This window comes from Ruditapes philippinarum, unplaced genomic scaffold (assembly GCF_026571515.1).
Source record: "Ruditapes philippinarum isolate M1 unplaced genomic scaffold, ASM2657151v2 ctg6046_1_1_1_1, whole genome shotgun sequence".
In the NCBI taxonomy this organism is placed as follows: Eukaryota; Metazoa; Mollusca; class Bivalvia; order Venerida; family Veneridae; genus Ruditapes; species Ruditapes philippinarum.
The window spans coordinates 38837-61984 of record NW_026854767.1 but is presented as its reverse complement, the minus strand read 5'-3'; the positions used below and the strand labels follow the sequence as shown (position 1 = coordinate 61984).

The 23148-nt window shown below is 32.2% G+C and overlaps 1 protein-coding gene across 1 annotated transcript; it reads left to right on the top strand.

Moving 5' to 3' along the window:
- Positions 1-683: 683 nt before the first annotated feature.
- On the top strand, positions 684-10971 carry LOC132740994 (cytochrome P450 3A4-like). The gene is made up of 13 exons (XM_060729066.1): positions 684-719; positions 1498-1550; positions 2016-2112; positions 2344-2466; positions 2987-3078; positions 3508-3659; positions 8052-8167; positions 8543-8803; positions 9076-9167; positions 9382-9519; positions 10008-10170; positions 10344-10430; positions 10515-10971. The coding sequence occupies exons 1-12, from the start codon at positions 696-698 to the stop codon at positions 10422-10424; spliced, it is 1392 nt and encodes a 463-aa protein (XP_060585049.1). The 5' UTR covers positions 684-695; the 3' UTR covers positions 10425-10430; positions 10515-10971.
- The last annotated feature ends 12177 nt before the right edge of the window (positions 10972-23148 follow it).

Here is a 23148-nt window from a genome sequence, read left to right as displayed (position 1 = left end):
TCATGTAAAGAGAGTAAAAATAATAAATAAGATGTCATGTAAAAAGTACAAAATAAATAATAAAGATCATGTAAAGAGTACAAAATAAATAATAAGATCATGTAAAGAGTACAAAAGAAATAATAAGATCATGTAAAGAGTACAAAAGAAATAATAAGATCATGTAAAGAGTACAAAAGAAATAATAAGATGTCATGTAAAAAGTACAAAATAAATAATAAGATGTCATGTAGAACGTACAAAAGGAATGAGAAGGCCGAAGGTGTGCAAGAATTTTTTTTTGTATCTGTCGCCTGAATGCACATTGGTTTTTGCACATAACTATGAACACTGACTGATAAAGTCTATGGAAAAAATCAACACTGAAACAGAGAAGGGGGTGGGAGAGTTTTTTTTAAAAAAAAACACGACCTTATGAGTAAAGTGTTTGCGGATGATAAGTAATGAAGGAAACTTCTTTTTTTCACTCAAACAAATTAACACCCAAAAGTTACAGATCTGTTTATATTTACTCTGATCTTACTTGTTTGTTATAACCGAGTGTTCGCTATATCCAAGTTCGCTATAAGTGAGAACCATTGTATTCTATATCTTACTTATTTATGTTTATTAGATATATGAAGGACTTATACTCGACACTGGAGGAACTTTGGCGTGCCCAAAAGGTCGGCAAACCGCGGTGTGGGTGTTTGGCAATGTGTTTGGAGTTTAAAGGAAAGGTAAAAAGCGTCCCTTCTTTGGATTAAAATATAAATGTTTTTTATTGCCATGTTTTTTACGTTAACGCCAGAAAAAAAGGATCCAAACATCACACGACTTCTTTCGTTACTACACTTAAATACTAAATTATCAATAAGAAGTTACGAATATCTTTGTAAAACCATAACATGATACCAGAATGCTTACAAAAAAATAACACTCCATTGTCTTTCTTTCCACCAGTTGCTACTCTTTTGGGTTGTATAACAAGCATTCCAAGATATGACAAATGTTATTAAATTTTACTTACGTTGTTTTTCATATTTAAATTTGGCCTTTCCTTTTAACCAATACAAAAAGCGCGAATAGCAAATTGTTTAATAAAAACATCCATTTTCAAACTCAATCCAATCGAGTTTAAATGTTTAAAATATTTTAAATTCGGCAGATTCTGGGCGGTCTTAGAGGATCTATAATTAGAACAAAACGTTTGCTATAAAAAAAAAACAAATAGTTTGTTATAAATAGAACAAAAAGTTTGTTATAAATAGAACAAAAAGAAATCACCAGAAAAGTACGTCATTTATCGAATAAAAGACATATAATTTATATTCCAATTATTTCATATTACAATGATAATGTTATTGTGAGGATTGTCAAAACAATAATGTCAGTCCCCGAAGGGTTTTCCAATAGAAAACATTAGCACGACCGAAATACATGTAAAATGAATTAATTATTGTACGCATATCGACAAAGGTACAACAAAAACTTAACCTGGAATCGAATTCATTTCAGAACGTATTGGATGTGTTTAATAACTGGAAAAAGAAGTACGGAAATGTTTACGGGTAAGTAACGTTTTAAAATCTAGAACTTATTTTTAGACATCTCCCCAATTATCATTGGCTTGTCGGAACTTGTGAAAATTCACACTGTAAGATTTGCCATTGACGTATGCACACACCTTTTTCCATGAAAGTACTTTTTTTTTTACAATTGAGCTGTGGCTTGAATTATCAGATTTTAGATACATTGACATTACTAGCAACATAATGACATTTAGCTAAAGGTACTCTGTTCTGATATACTCGTTAGATTCCGTCATAATTCGGGAAAATCCGGATAATTCGGTAAATTCCGTAAAAATTCGTTAATTTCCGTATGTTAATCATCTTAAGAAAGAAATGAAGCATTACAAGGATTTTTAAGCTTTATCAGATTGGATCACAGATTTGGTGATTCTTTTAAAAAACAATCTTTTTTTTACAATCGCGTTTGCCTTTTCGCATTACATGTTCATCATCTTATCACAGGTTTTACGAAGGCTTCCGACCAGGAATAGTTCTGAACGATGCCGACTTTGCAAGAGATATCCTTAGTAGACATTTTGAAAAATTTCATATCCGCACTGTAAGTTTTAATAGACATCTTGTTATCTTAATTTTTTCATCCATTTTTTTTTCTTTATTTATTCTTTTATTTATTCATTATTTTTTATTTTATTTTATTCTAATTCAATCACATATTTTTCATTTTAAGAAACGAACAAAACTTATACATTATTTCATGCATTACTGATTATTCATTATTAACATTAAAATTCAACATTTAATTTAAGGAAATATTAATTGTTATTTTTAGAGTTATCGCCCCTTCATGTATTATCCTGACAATCTGCGACTGATTGACATCGAAGGCGAGCACTGGAAATACCAACGAGCGGTTTTGAACAAAATTTTGAATTCAAAGGGAACCATAAAAAGAGTAAGTTATATGTTATAGAATTGATTATTTAGGGGAGGGCCCACGATAATGTTGCAAAAACTTTTGGCCCAACCTTTTTGTATATTGTGTAATTATGTTGACGTTAAAAGAATTGATGTACGCATAATAATATAAGATTATTTATAATTGACTAGGCGTATATTTGAAGACATTTCTTAAATCTCTGATAAAGTAAATGATTCGTTTGTTTCCGTAATAATTATTCATTTTAAAAGAGACGCAATGCGACGATGTGCTCGCATCAATTTCGTCATTTTGACTTTTTCACTTTTGGAGAGGTAACTTCGGAAAGATGTGCTTTCTTTCCTTTCACTATCGCCATTTATTTGAACTTACTGTAATACTATCACTGGTGAAGTGTGATTTCTTGTTAAGAAAAATCCCAGACAAATGGTTTAAAGCCGCACGCACGAAACGTTTGTGTTACTATAAATAGAAAATCTTAACGAGGGCCAATATATTGTGTGTGTGTTTTAATATAAGTTTGTTTGTTTTACAGGTCGGGGAAAAGATGCAAACTACATCAGACAATATGATTGAACTGATTTCAGAGGAATTAAAAACATCCGTAGAAGCAGTGAACATTTCTCGGTAAATAATTTGTGTATTTAATCATTTACAGCATTCAAGCAGCATTCAAAATGAATAGTTAGTCTTATTGACTAAAGGGGATTGCTAGGTACAGTTAACCCTTTCATCACTAGCAACAAAGGTCAAGGACCTATCCTTGACTTATTTATAGGTGTGTTGTTTCTTTCCCTTAGTTCACCTAGTACATTAATTATGTTTCAATGTCTTGGCATTTACTGGATATTGTGTGACATTATTGTCGAATGAAAAGTCACGTATATGTCCGAAATCAGTTCAGAAATTCGTTGCAGAATTTCTTAATTAATTAATAATTAATAACGAAACTTTAATTAATAAAGACACCTTATTTTTTTTATTCATTTTTTATTATTTATTTATTATTATTTATTTATTTGTTTATTTATTTATCTATTTATTTATTTTCTTCAGGTTAGTAAACAACTATGTTTGTGAAGGCGTTATCCGAATTCTGTTAGATATGGACGACGATCAGATGACAAAACACAAAGAAGCTATTTATAACTATAAAGTCTGCAGTAATTGGTCGGCATCAGCAGAAAACGAAGCTGGGGGGCTAGCTAGTACGTATGCACTTATTAACCTCTTACCACGATTAATATCTTAAAACAACTTGTCCGAACAAATCCGATCATTATTTAGACCAATCAGTGTAAAGCATGATCAGGCGGCACAGTCCATGTTGGTCACGTGGGTAAAATATGTTACCGCCTATATATGCAGAATACAGTTTACTGTTAGTAAGCAGAGTAATACTTAACTAATAATTCGACGGTCTAGTGCTATAAGGACGTAAGTCGTACTTACGCCCTTTTTCATGTTTTTACGCCATTCGAAGCAGAACGTCATCGCGCACCTGCTGACTAAATATCTTAACTCTAGCATTTAATTTGGCTTCAATATCGAAGAATGATAGGTAGGGCGTAAGTGCATCGAGTCCAAAAGGAAAATTTTATAAGGGCGTAACTACACCATATCTACACCGTTCTCAAATTTTATAAGAGCCTAAGTAGTAGTTAGGCCCTTTTAAGACTTTGATACGTTAGTTCAAACAGATAGTCAGACAGTCACATTTACGCACGTTAGAACTCTATGTCACGAGTCAGGGACATACCTTGACACATTCTAAGGATACGCATTGTAGAAAAAGGGGATCCAAGGTCTATTTCCCGTGGAAAAAAGCTGACAAAAATCATTTGAGTCATCGTCTATGAATTGAATCAAAGTTTAATTACTTTGCATCCGATTGAATAACTGAATCACTAGAAATATTGCATTCAAACAGGCGCTTTGCATGTTTCGTAATATAAAGGCCTCTAGTTGTACCTATCTATAGTCAGGTGGTTGTGGGAGGAATATCCCCTCCCATAGACCCAGAAATTTTAAAAAAGAAAGCAACGATATTGCATTAAATTAATTGTCTTTATAAACATTCAGAATTTTGTAATGTTAAAGAATGTATATTCTACCCCTACAGCCTTATGTGGCAACAAAGAAACCTGACATTTTTAACAACGTGTCTTTTTGCAGTAAAAAACTTTAGAAGCTGACAAAATCCACACCGAAATCATTCTGAGATGACAGGAGACATCGTGCATGTCAAGCTTGTAAAATGGCCGAAAAGACCCAGATTACATAAAAGCTAATATTAATAATTTGTTCATGGGAAACCTGTTAATTAAACTTATTTAAATAAAAACGAAGTTTATTGTACATTGGGCTATTGGACAACACTGTGTGACTGGAATAGACAATGGTATTGTGACATAGAGTTCAGACACTTTAATGTTAAATACAGTTGACATTGCCTAGTCATAATGTCGTTGATCTAAAGTTGATTGTTAATTACAATAGAATTTGAATTTGAAACTGTTAGTAGTATAAATAGTGTATTCTTTCAAAGTTTCAAGTGCTTTTAAGCTTGTATTTGGCAGTTTGTATTAAAGTAATTCAAATTCCTGATTACAATATGTATACATGATATACATGATTCGATGATTATATTTCATGTGTATCTTATATATCATTCATTCATGCCTCAATATAGAAAAAAAGATTTAAGGTCAATTTAATGAAACACAGTGACTATTCTAAGTCATATAATTATGTAACATTTAAAATCAAGACTTTAGTATTGTTTTATTTATCTGTCATGTAACCTTCACATATAATGTCATAGGTTTAAAGACTAAAGATAGTTTAAAACGGTCACTTATTACAATTCATTATTGTTATAGATACAAACAATTGTATAATTCGACGGTCTAGTGCTATAAGGGCGTAAATGCATTTTTGCAAGTTTCGGGAAATTGAAAAAAACTGTCTGCAGACTTTGATCCTTTTTCAATCATGGTAAAATTTGGGACACACTTAGAAAAACTAATATCGACTTTTTTAAAACATTTTTTAAATTAAAATAGTCCACCACCATAATAAAAACTCACAAAATCCGTATTATGCCCTTTTAATATTTACATTTTTGTGCATCAGCCAATAATTTTAAAAAAAGACGTACCTAGCAGTTTCGCTCTTTTAAAATTGTTACTCGGGACTTGGCTAAAATAGGGCGTAACTACCATATATGCCCTTTTAGATTTTAGTGTATTCATTAATTATCAATACAATTATACAATTGTTTGTATCTATAACAATAATGAATTGTAATAAGTGACCGTTTTAAACTATCTTTAGTCTTTAAACCTATGACATTGTATGTGAAGGTTACATGACAGATAAATAAAACAATACTAAAAGTCTTGATTTTAAAATGTTACATAATTATATGACTTAGAATAGTCACTGTGTTTTCATTAAATTGACCTTAAAATCTTTTTTTCTATATTGAGGCATGAATGAATGATATATATAAGATACACATGAAATATAATCATCGAATACACATGAAATATAATCATCGAATACACATGAAATATAATCATCGAATACACAATGAAATATAATCATCGAATCAATGTATATCATGTATACATATTGTACCCAGGAATTTTGAATTACTTTAATACAAACTGCCAAATACAAGCTTAAAAGCACTTGAAACTTTGAAAGAATACACTATTTTTTACTGCTAACAGTTTCAAATTCAAATTTTATTGTAATTAACAATCAACTTTAGATCAACGACATTATGACTAGGCAATGTCAACTGTATTTAACATTAAAGTGTCTGAACTCTATGTCACAATTCCATTGTCTATTCCATTCACACAGTGTTTGTCCAATAGCCCAATGTACAATAACCTTCGTTTTTATCTAAATAAGTTTAATTAACAGTTTTCCCATGAAACAAATTATTAATATTAGCTTTTATGTAATCTGGGTCTTTTCGGCCATTTTACAAGCTTGACATGCACGATGTCTCCTGTCATCTCAGAATGATTTCTCACACAGACGAGGTGTGGATTTTGTCAGCTTCCTAAAGTTTTTTTTACTGCAAAAAGACACGTTTGTTAAAAATATTCAGGTTTCTTTGTTGGCCACATGAAGCTGTAGGGGTAGAATATACATTCTTTAACATTACAAAACTTTGAATGTTTATAAAGACAATTTAATGCAATACCGTTGCTTCCTTTTTTGGAAATTTCTGGGGTCTATGGGAGGGGATATTCCTCCCACACCCACCTGACTATAGATAGGTACAACTAGAGGCCTTTATATTACGAAACATGCAAAGCGCCTGTTTGAAATGCAATATTTCTAGTGATTCAGTTATTCAATCGGATGCAAAGTAATTAAACTTTGATTTAATTCATAGACGATGACTCAAATGATTTTTGTCAACTTTTTTTCCACGGGAAATAGACCTTGGACCCCCTTATCTACAATGCGTATCCTTAAAATGTGTCAAGGTATGTCCCTGACTCGTGACATTGAGTCCTTACGTGCGTAAATGTGACTGTCTGACTATCTGTTTGAACTAACGTATCAAAGTCTTAAAAGGGCCTAACTACTACTTAGGCTCTTATAAAATTTGAGAACGGTGTAGATATGGTGTAGTTACGCCCTTATAAAATTTTCCTTTTGGACTCGATGCACTTACGCCCTACCTATCATTCTTCGATATTGAAGCCAAATTAAATGCTAGAGTTAAGATATTTAGTCAGCAGGTGCGCGATGACGTTCTGCTTCGAATGGCGTAAAAACATGAAAAAGGGCGTAAGTACGACTTACGTCCTTATAGCACTAGACCGTCGAATTGTATTGATAATTAATGAATACACTAAAATCTAAAAGGGCATATATGGTAGTTACGCCCTATTTAGCCAAGTCCGAGTAACAATTTTAAAGAGCGAAACTGCTAGTTACGTCTTTTTAGAATTATTGGCTGATGCACAAAAATGTAAATATTAAAAGGGCATAATACGGATTTTGTGAATTTTTATTATGGTGGTGGGTTATTTTAATTTAAAAAATGTTTTAAAAAAGTTGATATTAGTTTTTCTAAGTGTGTCCCAAATTTTACCATGATTGAAAAAGGATCAAAGTCTGCAGACAGTTTTTTTCAATTTCCCGAAACTTGCAAAAATGCATTTACGCCCTTATAGCACTAGACCGTCGAATTACTAATAATAGTACAAATTATTCTTAATCAAATGCGTTGTACGAACAATTTTTTGTAGTGTTGTCCATATCAAAATTTGAAGTTTTGAACAGTTTTTTTCTTATTTATGTTTAGTCATTCTTATATTAAAGACAGTATAACAGCAATAGGCTGAAGTCTTACTATGATATAAACATTCACTTTGTATGTTTGAGATAAAACGAAAAAATAAAAATTTTACACTGAAATTATAATTATAATTTTCGTAATAATATTACATCAAAGTTACCACTTTTTTATTGTTTCGGAAAAAACTTATTATTCTCAAATAAATTAAAAACCTTTTAAATTCGATACTAAATGTCCTATAAGTTTATCATGGTATAATTATTTTCAGGGTTATTTCCATCTCTTACTCCACTTCTACAACTGACAGATACAGCCCATAAAGTATCCCATGAAAAAGTCGTAGATATTCTTAGAGAATACCTTACAAGTACAGTTGACGGTCAGGTAAGCACTTTATAAAAGAAACATTCATGGTATTCATAAAAACATATTTAACCATATCTAACACACGTGAAAAATAAAGATTTAAGAAACGTATTAATGTGCTTTTTCTTTTAACAAATGTAATGCTAGAAAATTTTCTTTACATTTCTAAAAAAGTCGTAAAATTTTCTATACAAAATGTTCGTTGGAATTCGCCATATTTCGTCAAATTCCGTGACTTTAAAAAGTATACACAACGTTCACATCATCATGTCAATTAAACGCTCTATACGGAAATCTGCGAACATTGTCGAACTGATACGAGGTGTTAGACGGAATTCCTAAAAAATATACATCTGTATATACGGTAGTCAATATTTCTCTCTTTATTTTCAGAACAACAATAAATTAAATGACGATGACCACGAAAGTTTGCTATCATATCTCCTTTCTTCCAAAGTCCTATTTCGGGATATTGACGGAAGCCTCGGCCGCCGGGGCTTGACTATCGACGAGACAATTGCTCATATATTGTCACTATTGAGCGAGATTTACTCCACGACGACGGCGATTATACAGTTCATCCTTTATGAACTTGCCTGCAATCAGGATTGCCAAGAAAAACTTTACGACGAAATCTGCAGCTTTTGCGGAAAGGTGAGACTTTTCAATTCTTATTGATTAAAACAATTTGTATATCATTATTTTATCATGTTATTTTTCATGAACATAGTCTAAAAAGTAATTAAGTTTTAATTTTTTACAAGTGTTAACACCAAGATGTAGATTTGATAATGCATTTGTTAATGAAGGTGAATTCTTATAGCATTGTTTTTAATTCAGAAAAAACATTTTATCTTATATACCATTAACGAGCGAAAATATTATATATAATGTTTATAATTACAATGCTATATATGTTAATATAGGATGGAAATATCCCACTGACATCATTTCAAGACATGGAATACTTTGACATGTTCTTCAACGAGACATACCGACATCATCCCATTGCTCCAGGGTAAGATATGAAGTTTTATGAAAGTAATTGTTAATATCAGCTCTAATTCACTTAATTAACATTAGGCCTCCAATATTCATACTTACTCGTATTCATTATCTTGCAAGTTGATTGCAAATTTAAAAGTTGCTTAACATGTAGATAAATAATTCATCTGCAAATCGTACAAGTTTCACCTGTATGCCATTCAAAGCAGTTTTCTTTTTTTCTTCAGGGTTTCCCGTGTCTGTACTGAAAGTTGTAAAATTCGGGGCGTGACATTCAAGGAGGGCATGGTAGTCCGAGTGATGACGAGTCCAATGTATATGGACGAGAACTTATTTGAACATCCTGAAAAATTCATTCCGGAAAGGTAAATATTTTTATCACATATCAATTTCATTTTTAATCTATAATTCAATAGGTGCAACAAGGTAGTCTCAATTTCAGTATATTCATTTTCAAGTAGGATTGGTAAATGCCAGAGGTTATCCGAAACTGATATGGTATCTTATATAAGCTTATAAAGTAGCATACTCTTCCTGGCAAAGATAGAGGGCGCTTTTATTTTAAGAATTTATACACCAATGCCTACGAGAAATTTTAGGGAGTTTTTATCCATTAAGACTTGACTGTCAAGATCAAAGTGATAATAAATGAATAATTGTATACATTTAATTAAGGCAAACATAGAGGGCGCTATTATTTGAAGAGTACATAACATGTACATGTCTAAAAAAATGTTTTAGAGAATTTTCCATTCATTTAGATTTAAGTCCCATTGGTTTTGAGTTTATAAACGAATAATTGTAAACGTTTTATACAAACATCATATTTATGTGATTCTAAACCTTATTTCAGATTCTCAAAAGAAAACCGACTCGACAGTCATCAATACAGCTTTCTTCCTTTTGGTCAGGGTCCAAGAATGTGCCCGGGTCAACATTTAGCCAAGATACAAGTCAAAACAGCAATAATCAACATTTTGAGAAAGTACACACTAATGCCATGCAAAAATACAGAGGTACAACATAGTTTTTTTAACACAAATCTATTATATAATTCAATTTAGATAATATTAACTCTACTTTATTTTTGCGTTTCAAAAAGTTTTTTGTTTTTGTTTTTTTTTTTGTTTTGAAGTAATAATCCTAATATGTTTTCAGAATAATAAGATATTCATTTTATTTATTTCAGATTCCAATAAAAGAAGCTTTGCGGCCATCACTGACCCCTGCCAATGCAGTTTGGCTTCAAATGACCAGACGACGACAATAAATTTATCATTCGGAACTGCCTCGGCTATTATCTATAATATTAACCCGAAGACTGACGGAAAGGGCCGAGTAGTTGCGATTGTAAATTTATATCAAATGTTGACAGCAACAACAATTACATTTCAATAGAATACGCCCAGGATCTTTAACTTAGGTTTTCGATTCTTGGCATGATTCTTTGTTGAGGTTTTCGTAAAAGCCCGAGGATTCCGATCTGCAAAAGATAGTTCAAAATAACTGAAAAAATTAGTGTTGTCTTTTGTGACGCAAAGAATCGTTGACGTGACGTCATTTTATGTGTCATCATCTAGCGTGACGTTTATTAATGACTAAGCGCGTGTGTTAACGGATGACTTCTTCGTTGTGTAGTAAACTGCATCAAATTGTGAAAACTGTTAAATGTGTAAATCTGTGATATTAAATAGCTTCTATATAATTTATTCAAAATGTTGATTTTATCAAATGGCATATATTTGTTTATCAATATGAATATTGTTTTGATAAGTTTGTGACATCTAGTTTTGAAATAAAACTGTAAAAACAACTTACTCAAGCATTTGCTGACTGCTTTCCTCCTATATACACCACATAAGGCAATGGTGAGGGAGAAATGATATGAGTTAAGACATACCCCATGGTTCATATACATATCGGTACCCTCTTTGCAAAATCTACTAAGAGACTTAGCTCATGCTCAGGTCTTTTTCTGCTGATAAAGATTTAGTGACTTACACCAATCTAGTAAATGTTCATTCTACTGATAAAAGGCGGTATGTCGAGTGAAAAGGTCAACTGCGGAACACTGATTTCTATGTAATGCATTTTTTTGTGTGATTTCAAAGTTCAAAAAGGGTAACCATAATTATTTTAAGGAATATAAGCAGGAATACAAAGAGATTGATGACAGGACTGTGGCAAGTTTTTCTTACAAGTCAGCTTGTTATATTTCATTAAGTGATATTTTCGAATTTATAATAACTGTATCTGTCAGAAAATCACTACTCTTGCAAATCAAAAGTAACTGTGTAGTTATTTCATATTTTAAAGTTCAATCGCTATAGATTCCACCAAAATCGAAATTTTATAACGGGTCAATTGGTTGGTTCAAAATTCATTGAGTTATTTTAGCACTTATATAAGAAGCTGAGTGGTTTGGTAGCGGTATATTCCGGTTAGAAACGTAGAAGAATGTAAATATTCAATTTATTTCAGTTTCCATTTCAATTTAATCTACTCAATAAACCCGTCCGCCCAAAACTAATTGATGTTATGTGCATTGCTGCCGGAAGTTTAACGTATTTGTCAGCCTATGACTTAAATTTCTCACCAACAATTGTCAAAATTTCGCCAAACTTTTATTTAGTCATACAAATTTATTCCATATCCATTTTTGAAAGCTGGGCTTATGTAAAATTTGTATCGTACAAGAGATGCCAACGGGCAGAACGTCAAGGCCGCTCAGCTTAATTCAAACCTGAACCTATTAGCTTCAGATCAAGGATAAAGGTGTATAAGTTATATTAAAATCCATGCATGTATGCATATATACTCTCAATTGAATGTTTAATTTTTTATTTGACCTTTGACCCCAAAGTGTGCCCTTGACACTCCGGACACGGGTTCTGCAAAATGTGTCATTGGCCATTGAGCAGCAGACTGCGTTTCCTGTAAGACACACCGACATATCATGCTGAACATTTGTATCAAATTATTTTGTAATCCTTCAAAGAATAAGTAAGATAAAGACCGAACAAATCCAGGCCAACAAGCAAATTTTAATATCTTAATTTTACCTTTGACCTCTTGTGTCCTTGACCTTTACTTTTATTTTGCACGGGACAACTCCACTCAACATGGAGAACATTTGTGCTAAATTACATTCAAATCCATCTACGTATGTAGAAGATATACCCGCAAATGAATGTTTTATTTTGTTATTTGACATTTGATCCATATGTGTTACCTTGACGACCTTTGCCACAGACACCTGATTTTTTCGTGCAACACTTCGCCTCCTTGAAAAACATTTTTTTCCGAGTTATATCAAAATCCCTCCGTTTATGTAGAAGTTACACCCCTGACATGGGTTCTACACTCGTCACAATTGTGACCATGACCTTTGAGCAGCAGACCTTAGTTTTGTGTGAGACACACCGACCTATCATGATGAACATTTGTATCAAATTATTTTGTAATCCTTCAAAAAATGAGCAAGCTTTAGATCGGATAAATGGAGGCCAACAAACAAATTTTAATAGTTTTATATATGCTTTTTCAACTCTTTTGATCTTGATCTTCATTTTGCTCGAGACAACTCAACACAACACGGAGAACATTTGTGCAAGGTTATGTTAAAATCCATACATGTATATAGAAGTTATACTCGCAAATGTATTTTTTTCCCTAAGTGTGACCTTGACCTTCACCACAGACACCTGAATTGTTCGTGCGACACTCCCCCTCATTCTGGAGAACATTCATTTTTCCGGAGTTATATCAAAAAACCTCCACGCATGTAGAAGTTATAAACCGGACACGGGTTATGTATTCACGCCCAAGTGTGATCTTGACCTTAATGCAGCAGACCTGAGTTTTGTGTGCAACACATCACCCCATCATGGTGAACATATCAATCAAATTATTTTGTAATACTTCAAAGAATGAGCAAGATACAGACCGGACAATTTCGGACTCACGGACTGACGGACGAACTGACGCACGGACGCAAATACCCCGAAAAATACGCACAATATGACGACTATGGTCGAGCTCACTGCAAGCGGGCTCGACAAAAAGTATATCTTTTAATGATTCTATAAAGATCAGTATATCTATATTTTTGCATACTCGAATCACGGTTAGCAAGGCTGATATTTGTTCTTTTGTTAGAAACATAATTATGTTGTACATACTGAACCACTTTAGATACAATTTGTTCTTACAGCATAAAATAAATTAGATAGAAAAATCCCAACCCGTGGTAGTTGAAGCAACCGTAAAGAACGAGTATTGACCAGTTCTCGATGGATCCGATCGCTCGGGGATTGGGAATCTCACAGTCCTCTGTCAATCATAATGGTGAACCGTTTTTTCTTCTTCCTTTATCACTTACCTGAAAACATAGAAAACTGAATAAATGTTGTATAATACGGTCATGCATACTGGCGTTATTTGCCTGTACACGACCAAGTTGTAGTGATAACGTTGAAGAAGAAATGTGTAGTTCGCAAAGATCTCCAATATCTTCTCATCTCAGGCTATCCAGCTAGCTTACGGAACGTCGGTGGTTCTACTCAGGTGCCCGTTCGTGCCTGAAATAATGCACGGAAGGGCACCTGAGGTCTTCCTCCACCAGTAAAGCTGGAACGTCGCAATATGACCTATACTGTGTCGATGTGACGTAAAAACCCAAAAACAAACTTCTCATCTCAGCTCCACAAATTGATATAGTTCGTTCATTATAAAGCAACGCTATTATAACAAAAAACATGAATGTTACAATGCAAAGTGTGAACATCATTGTCAACGAAGAACTGAGTCAAATGTCAAATGGTGATTTTTGTGCAAATGATGTAAACAACCTCGCTCCCTAACTGAAGCCAATATATTTCCCCGAGGACACTCTGACACTATTTATCAATACAGTATGTTTAACTTTATCGTTGTTTACAAGGTGTGTGCAGGATAACACTTCATGTAAGGTTTTCCTAATTAGTAACTTCACGTATTTTTTTATCAAGTTAGTGAGGGCTTGCCGTGTTGTAATTAAAATAGTCAAATATACCTGAATGATCGAGGAAAAAAGAACAGGTAGAACAGATCGTGTTCCAGATATAAATGGACTTTATCATCAAAACAGTCTTTTTTCTTCTTATATAAACAAGTCAATAAACCCTATTATATGTTATTGTTTACTCGAGAAACGCTGTTAACTATTACACGTGAGATATCATATGTTATTTTTTTGCTATTTCTGTTGTCATGTTTAAATTTAATGTGAGCGATATTTGTATATTGGTATTCCATAAGTTGTAGATAAACACACATCATTATCATTATTTTGTATATCATATTGTCTAATTTGCTCTAATATTGCATATATTATGAAAATTATGTTACGTCATTTGTTTTTTGTTAACGTCAATTATTTTCTGGAAAAAAATCTTAAGAAACTATTCGGCAAAAACTAGAACCATCTACAAGACAGGGAAAAGATCGCGGGCACTTTGAGCTAGATTTGAGACGAATCCATAAAGTCTTTCGGGCCTATAGCCCTCAGGCCGTTATGTTCATCTTCGGGCCATTATCGTATCGTATAATGCTGACATCACTCTAATTAAAACATATTAAAATTTGTCAAGGAGTAGAGACAAATATAATCAAAGGGCTGCAAGCTCTGTGATATTTTCTGATTTTTGCCATCTAAATCGTACTGTATATCTGTATGTATTTTCCTGTATAAGTTTATTTTGATATACCATCATTCATCTTGCAAGGCACCGAGTTGCAGCAAATGCATTTAGATTTTTTGCTATAACAGTTTGAGTTTGATACATACGGAGTTGTAAAAAGTTTGAATGCGTTATAACTCGTAAGATACTTTTAACAAAATAAAAATATGTCTTTCTTTTACATCGCTAGTTTTAAGCTGTTTTGAGAACTACTTTTTATTGTTAGGATTGTCGGGAAGCGCTGTTTCATATATTGAATGTCAGCATTGTATTTCCTGATCTGCGATCAGAAAATACAAAAAGTCAATACTTAAAAAGTCTTAAAAGTAAACTCCCAATATTGATCTGAAAGGGCCAGAATAGCGACTGTATTTCTATGTAGGGCGATGCTCTTTTTTGCGTTACGCAGATTGCGCATGCGAGAGAAATACTATTCCAATCGATTTACTTATCGTAAAAAGGTCTATATCTTTTTCATACGTACCAAATAGTAAGATTTATCCAAATCGGACCGGGAGAAAATTGCTATCATCGAAAGGTTAAAAGTGCCATTATAATAATATTATAAAAATACTTTGATTGAAGATTTATTGAAGTTAAATGTCGTATTTACAGATTCATTGAATAAACTCGAGGCGTATAAATACGTCTCGGTAAACGGCCTAGTTTTATTACCAGTGTAGGAGGTAGTATTATGTATGACAAAATAAACAGACCAAGGTATAAAGTACAAAAATTTAGACAACTATAAGGTTTTTGACTATGTGTATTTACAAACGAAGAATAAATATTTTTAAAAGAAGATTTATTATTTTCTTTTAAATAAAAAAAAATTGTTTGTTATAATCTGAAATTAAGGGTACTAAGAACCAATGTTTTTGGTAAATACATAGGTAAGGAAAATGTAAAAAGAAGAAAAACACGAGAAAAAAAAACATTTTTTTTTCTTTGCATGTAAGACCGAAATGAAATGTATTTCACGGAATGAACACCAGATGTAATAATAACATGAGTGACGTTGCTTCGAGTTAAAATATAATAGTTTATGTTCAAGAGTGAAATATAACTTTATCTAACATGCAAAACAGACAAAAATGTTGTCTTCGAGCTTTTCTGTGGTTTTCAGTCATTTTTTGCAAAATTTTACCTCGTAACAACGACACACGCTTCATTGATGACGTAATTTTGACACGCTGTTGAAAAATAATTCTGCAAAATTTTAGGAATTTTAATACATATTAACTAGGATATGTGCTTCTTATGGTGGCTGATTTGGATGTATGCCAAACGGCGCGTTGTCGTGCGGCGTGTTGTCGCGATGTACATTGTCGCTCGGTTCAAATAGAAGGATTGGCGTATAATCCAAGCGACAAAACGACATCGCGACAACGCGCCGCAGGACAATGCGCCGTTTCACGTGCTTCGCTAGAGACAGGACGATAAGAAGACAGTGCCACAACGCGCCGTTTGGAGATTTGTCGTGTTGTCGCTAGCAACAAAACGAAAAGGCGATAACGATATAGGTTATGCTGTCGCTATCGACAACGCAACCCGCAGTGTACCAAATCACCTGGTAATCAGCCACCATAAATAGCCAATCCTTCGATTTGAGGCGAGCGACAATGTGACATCGCGACAACACGCCGCACGACAATGTGCCGTTTTGCGACAGGACGACAGTGCAACAAGGCGCCGTCTTGCGCTTTGTCGCTAGTGACAAAACGACGTACAAAAGTGTTCCAAATCAGCCACCAGCTTCTCGTTGTCAAGCACATTTCTGATTATACTTCTATCTGTCTATGATAAAATATTATTCTTTTCATCCGCATTCAAATATACTTAGTAGTCCGGCTACTAAATGTGACACTTTCAGTGTTTCTGTTTTATGCTTATTGCATTGTCCTTTATTATCAAACACATTTTAATTTTGATTTTTTTTTCTGCAACATTCATGTGTAAATGGCGTGTATACGCCAGTTATTCTGTCACGTTTCTTTATACTTATAATGTTTTGTAACATTATTCATTATTTACTAAGACTTCATATTGTGTTGATAAAAAATGATAAAAGTCGAACTTGTTATATACATGTTGGTAATAATATAAAAGCATCCGATTTTACAAGAAATATAGTCAGTCCAAAAAATTTGACAAAGGCCCCAACACCCCTATTTTGGCCACTCCGCGATACTTTCCTCAGATATCCCTTATGATAAGTGAAAAGATATGTTCGAACAGGTGGGATATAATACAACGTCAGAAGAACGCCTGAACGTACAGATTATAAGAAGCCTTGTGTTTTTTAGGTCGGGTGTGTACATGCCATTACTAAGTTTAACTTTAATAGTTTGTCCAGGCACCCGTTTCTCCATCTCCATCGTTCAACCGCACTCTCTACTATATCTTATATTATCTAAACTCTTGGTAACTCATAAATTTGGCCATTCTAGTAATGTTAATAAGTCGAAATTTCGAGTTAGTAAGTCGAAATTTCAAGATAAGTAACTCGAAATTTCGAATTAATAAAAAACATACACCTGGCACTAATGCTCCTCCGTAGGAGACAGCAGCTTTAAAAGTCTGGTATTTCTGATTTAACCAGTAGGTACCTTTGGTGTGTTCAACGATAAATTTGATTTAGTTTCAAACTGAAACCATGCAGTCTATAATTACTATACGTACTTCAAGGGACTAGAAACTAGGCATGAAGATCTGTGTTTTTTAAATGAGCCGCGCCATAACAAAACCAACATAATGGGTTTGCGACCAGCATGGATCCAGACCAGCCTGCGCATTCGCGCAGTTTGATCAGGGCTTAAAAACCCTACAACAAGTAGAGAAACTGACAGCGAACAGCATGGATCCTGATCAGACTGCACGGATGCGCAGGCTGGTTTGGATCCATGCTGGTCGCAAACCCACTATGTTGGTTTTGTCATGGCACGGCTCAAATTATTATTTCTGAGATTAAGTTATATGTGTATAGTGCATGCTGCAATCTGACTAGAGTTCAGATCTACTTTTTGTTATCTAGATCTGATGAAGACCTTATATGTTTCGCCTTCTTTATAATTCGGATTTCCCGAGAGAGCTATTGTTAGCCATGCAATCAAATCGGATTTTACATATATTTGCATAAGAAGTGGAATCAAAATAACGCTAAACAAATTGTTGATTTTTTTTTAGAAAAAAAAATGTTTGAAGTAATTTTAAACAAATTAATTTGAAAAAATAGTGTCAATTTTTAATTGGCAAAATTGGTTTGCCAGTTTACTTGTCGGCTATATTAATAACACCATGTTTGTTAGATTACCTACTGAGTATATTGGTATTCCCAGGGTTGAAATTAGAAACCACGTCGCTTAGCACGCCGATGACTGGCTGTGTGAAAGGTAAACAGATATGATTTCATATTTGGTCACGATCAGATCTGAAAGCGGAGCGTTGTTTAGAGCTGATTTTAATCAGATTGGTGCATGCTTTTTTCATGACTTTAAGTCAAGATGAAGAAAGCGTCGAAATTAATTTTGTTTCAGTGTAGGGGGTCACTATTGTTAGGTTATAAAATCATGCATATAGGTATTTTTAGTCTTTACAATATGTTATGGTTATTTTTCATATTTAGGTAATAATAATAATAATAATAATAATAATAATATCTTTATTTAAAGAAGGTTACACATTAAGAACATACAATAACAATCATATATATCTTATTTCCAAAGTATATATATATATATATATATATATATATATATATATATATTTGACAGTAAATATAGTTTCCATTTAAAGCCTTAACAAGTCATGTACAATTTTAATAACATAATTAGATATACCAGATCAAAAAGTTAAGCATCAAAATTATATATAGCGAGCCAATAATAACATTTTATTTTACGTTAGCCATGTTAACCACTATCTACGTACTTATTGCTAGAGTTACACATGTTTTTTTTTGTATCTGAGACTTCTTAGCGTAGTCATTTCGAGAGCAGTAATAGACCATTGGTTGAAATTTACAGAGAGTAGAAATATAAATGTTGCTTATAAATGTCCCTTTTGGTCGATTTCAGTTGTTGTTTTACAATAAATTGTGTTAAAGAAGGGAGGCAATTGTTTATTAGTAAAAAACGATAAATTACCGGGGTTTTTATTTAAGAATTTCAATGAACCATAATTTAAAAGTGATATGAATTATATTAATTTTGATGTTATTTAAACTATTACAGAGGCAACGGGCGTCCGTGGTCGATTGATTAAGGTCGTTGACTTCAAACCACTTGCCCCTCACCGCTGTGGGTTCTCATCCCGTTCGTGCCTGAAATAATGCACGGAAGGGCATCTGAGGTCTTCCTCCATCAGTAAAGCTGGAACGTCGCCAAATGACCTATATTGTATCGGTGTGACGTAAAACCCAATCAAACAAACAAACTTACCCACTGAATGTGCTCTATAATATTATTGAAACATTATTTTACTAACAAGCTTATAAAGATACAGCGTATAAAAACAACACCTATAGATTGGTAAACTGGTGAAATAGTTGTTATCCGGAACCCTGCAATTGTGTTTTTTTTTTCAAGCTACCCTCCCCCCGGTACAAACGAACTGTTACAGTTATAGCTTCACGGTATGTTCGTGAAGTTGGCAGCCTAGCAGCCTGGCAGCCTAACAGCCTGCAATTGACAGCCTAGCAGCCTGGCTCCTAGCAGCTTGGCAGCCGAGCAGCCTGAAGTGGCAGCCTAACAGCCTAGCAGCCTAAAGAAAACTAAGAATAGTACAAACGAGAAAGTGATCGGAAATACATCAGTAGCACTTCCTTATATCATTCCACGCCTTTTTTCAATATCGTGATCTTTATTTTTTAAGATGTTAAACTTAATCTTAACATAATTTTTTCATTAATGATGTTATATTTGTTGGAAATGTAAATATATATTGCAGATGCCATAACTAAACATTTAACGGAAATTACAAAACTATTTAAGAAATCTGATTTTAATTGTAACAATTTTTCGTATGTAAAATACTTTCTGGAACAAAATCTTAAATATAAGCAATTAGACAATATGACAATTTATTTTCAATCAAATAAGGCTTATAAGCCCATGATGACATAGTAACAGCATATTTACAAGATAACGAACAGTGCATATGTTAACATACAAAATCATTATCACAATATAATTATGACTTTACAGGAGAAGGTCATAATAACAAGTTATTCGTAAGAACGTAGAATAATGCAGATATTAATTTATTTTTGTCTTACATTAACGTACTTCATATCTATTAAAATGATTGTATGAATTATATGTTCTGTTCTGGAAATGTTTAGCTACCCTGATTAAAATAATATGATTTACCATATTAACCTATGAAGTAGTGTCACAACAAACATAATTAATGTTCACTACATTACACAAATCATTAAACTAAATTAGTTTATCTACAAATCTTACCTCAATATTGAGTCAAGACACATAGATTATATTGTATATTGGACATTGATCACATTTGAACCTTGATAAAAAATCTTCTGGCAATGGTGAGTTCGGTTCTAATGTTATAAAGACCCTATAAGAAAAGCATTAATGCAAAGCATCAAAGGGCGTCCAGGCAAGAAATGCAGCAGGTGATGATGAACTAGCTAGTAGACATATGATGACAGGATATTCTTATAAACTTTTCAAGTGTTAATTGGTTTTTACCAGAATTGTATATCACTTATGAATGAACGGACGAAAGACATTGTTCATTATTAACTTTGATTGGCATGCCAGAGATTAGAATATTACTTGTCGTGGTTATTAATAGCAACGGATATACATGCATACAATCATTTATAATCCATATGTGTAACGCATGATCAACACCACACTTGTGTAATTGTCCATTGTATCATAGTTTGGGGACCTTTCTGTTGAGAACAGCTAAGGATGAACACTAAGTTTATTTTTGATGATTATTGAAAGCCTTGTTAAAAAAAATAAGATTTTGCATTGCATGTGCTATATTTGATACTTTGATACTTTGATGTGTTTTCTTTATTAACTACCTTCGGTAAATAATGAGTTTATACTCATAGAACAGTTTTTGCTACTGCTGCTTCTACTACTACTACTACTACTACTATGATTATTATTTATTTATTTATTTAAATTAAATATTATTTATTTATTTATTTAAATTATTTATTTATTTATTTTTGGTTAAAAACGGGTAGAGAGATTGATTTATAATTTTGCACACACGTTATTAATCTAGACCTTCATCCGGGGTCTTTCAAATAGAATTTGAAACACCCCGCTTCATCAAATTGAACTTAAATCTTGAAAAATAATTTCCAGTCCAGTCCTGCCAAATTAAAACCTCAGTGGAGTCCTTTAAATACTTAAGCAGATTTTGTAGATATTAATATAAGGTATCTGGATATAGAAATTGGACATTTGTGGCTGACCAATCATATAAAAAAATTGCAACGTCAGCATATTTTTAAACAAATCGGAATTGAAAACTCTTAAGATGAGAATGTTCATGGATTGCTGAAATAGATTATTTCACCGTTCACACGTTAAAATAGATGTTGGTATTCAATTTCATTGACACAAATACGATAAATGGCCTAGATGTATTGCCTATAGAATCAGTTAGTATTAAAGTCAAATTAAACAGACCAAGGTTTTTAAAAATTGGTATAACGTGTGTGAAATCTAAGTATTTACTTATGGTCTATATATTTTTTAAACTTCATTGTTAACTTTTTTTAAAAAAGCAAAAAAAAGCATTGAATCGACTGTCACAGTTTGACAGTAGGGGAGCCATTAAACTTTTGTTAATTAAAGTATTTTTTTAATATCATCCTCGTTTATTCAATGTTTATTTCGCAAATGACCTTTAAGTTAACGTACATGCCATGTGTACTTACAGCTCGTATTCGCTATTCTTTTCATTATATGTTTATATCAATATTGACCAAAAGGGTTGACGATAATTTTTATAAAAAAGGATGCTATTTATCGCCTAAATCTTTAATCATCTAAACAATTAGTCATACTGCTATAATAGCGTAGTGGTTGAGAGTTGGCTTCGTCAGTGTTGAGACCCTGGTTTGATTCGTGGAAAAGGCATTTTTTTGTTTTTAGATATTTTTAGTTCTTCGTAAATTTCTTTCACACAATACTATTAGATAACTTTTATTAAGTAAGAAACAACAGACTTTTAAATATAATTAAATTGACAATACTATTCAATCTGTTCAATGACTGTTGAAATCAAATACATTCAATTTTTCTAAATCATTTTAAGTTTAAATTTAAATTGTACAAAATATTAAATAAATCAAAGGTTTATTAAAGAGAATATGAAAATGTTTTCTGAAAGTAAAAACCATACAGATACAAAAATTAAACTGAACTTTCTAACCACTACGCTACTCAAATGTACATGTCCATATCCACTTTTATTTACTATATTGCAATAAAAATACAAAATGCAATAACTGAACAGCTCAAGCACAACCCATTATTAAAAAGCGTCTATTGTATTCAACTTGTATCACTGTTGGTGATCGCAGAAAGTATATATGTATACACAGCGAAATAAGAATAAAATTCCTCATTAATGTTAAGAGCGTGAGATATTCGTACAATTGCACTTAGTTGTGCTTTGATAAGTATTATTTAAGTTAATTCTAGAGTCATGATTATGATAATTAGAACACGCAAAATATATACTAATCTGTTTACATGTAATTTTTGTAAGAAACACGAACTGGCTTTTAATCCGCACGTTTTTAGTCATAATAGGCTTTTTTCTTATTGTATATTGTAATTTTTTGTTTTTTCGAAAAAAATGAATCAGTGACTCATAAAGCTATAGACATAACATGTAAGACTAAAACAAAACAAAAACAAAGAACAAAAATCAATCAATCAATCAATCAACCAATTAATGAATTAATCAATCAATCAATAAATAAATAAATAAATAAATGATGATTAATAAATAAATAAATGATAAGAAATAAATATAAATAAGTAAATAAATAAATGATGATAAATAAATAAATGATTATAAATAAATAAAAATAAATAAATAAATGATAATAAATGAATAAATAAATAAAAAAATAAATAAATGATAAATAAATAAATAAAAATAAATAAATAAATAAATAAATAAAGAATAAATAAATAAAAATAAATGAATAAATAAGTAAGTAAATGAATAAAAATAAATAAATAATTATATAAAAATAGATCAATAAAT

What these genes read in the sequence shown, in the direction of transcription:
- LOC132740994 (XM_060729066.1), top strand. Translation starts at nt 696, where the DNA reads ATGTGTTTGGAGTTTAAAGGAAAG. An exon ending in AAAAATTTCATATCCGCACT is followed by an intron (nt 2,113 to 2,343) that starts GTAAGTTTTAAT and finishes TGTTATTTTTAG; the next exon opens with AGTTATCGCCCCTTCATGTA. An exon ending in CAAAGGGAACCATAAAAAGA is followed by an intron (nt 2,467 to 2,986) that starts GTAAGTTATATG and finishes TTTGTTTTACAG; the next exon opens with GTCGGGGAAAAGATGCAAAC.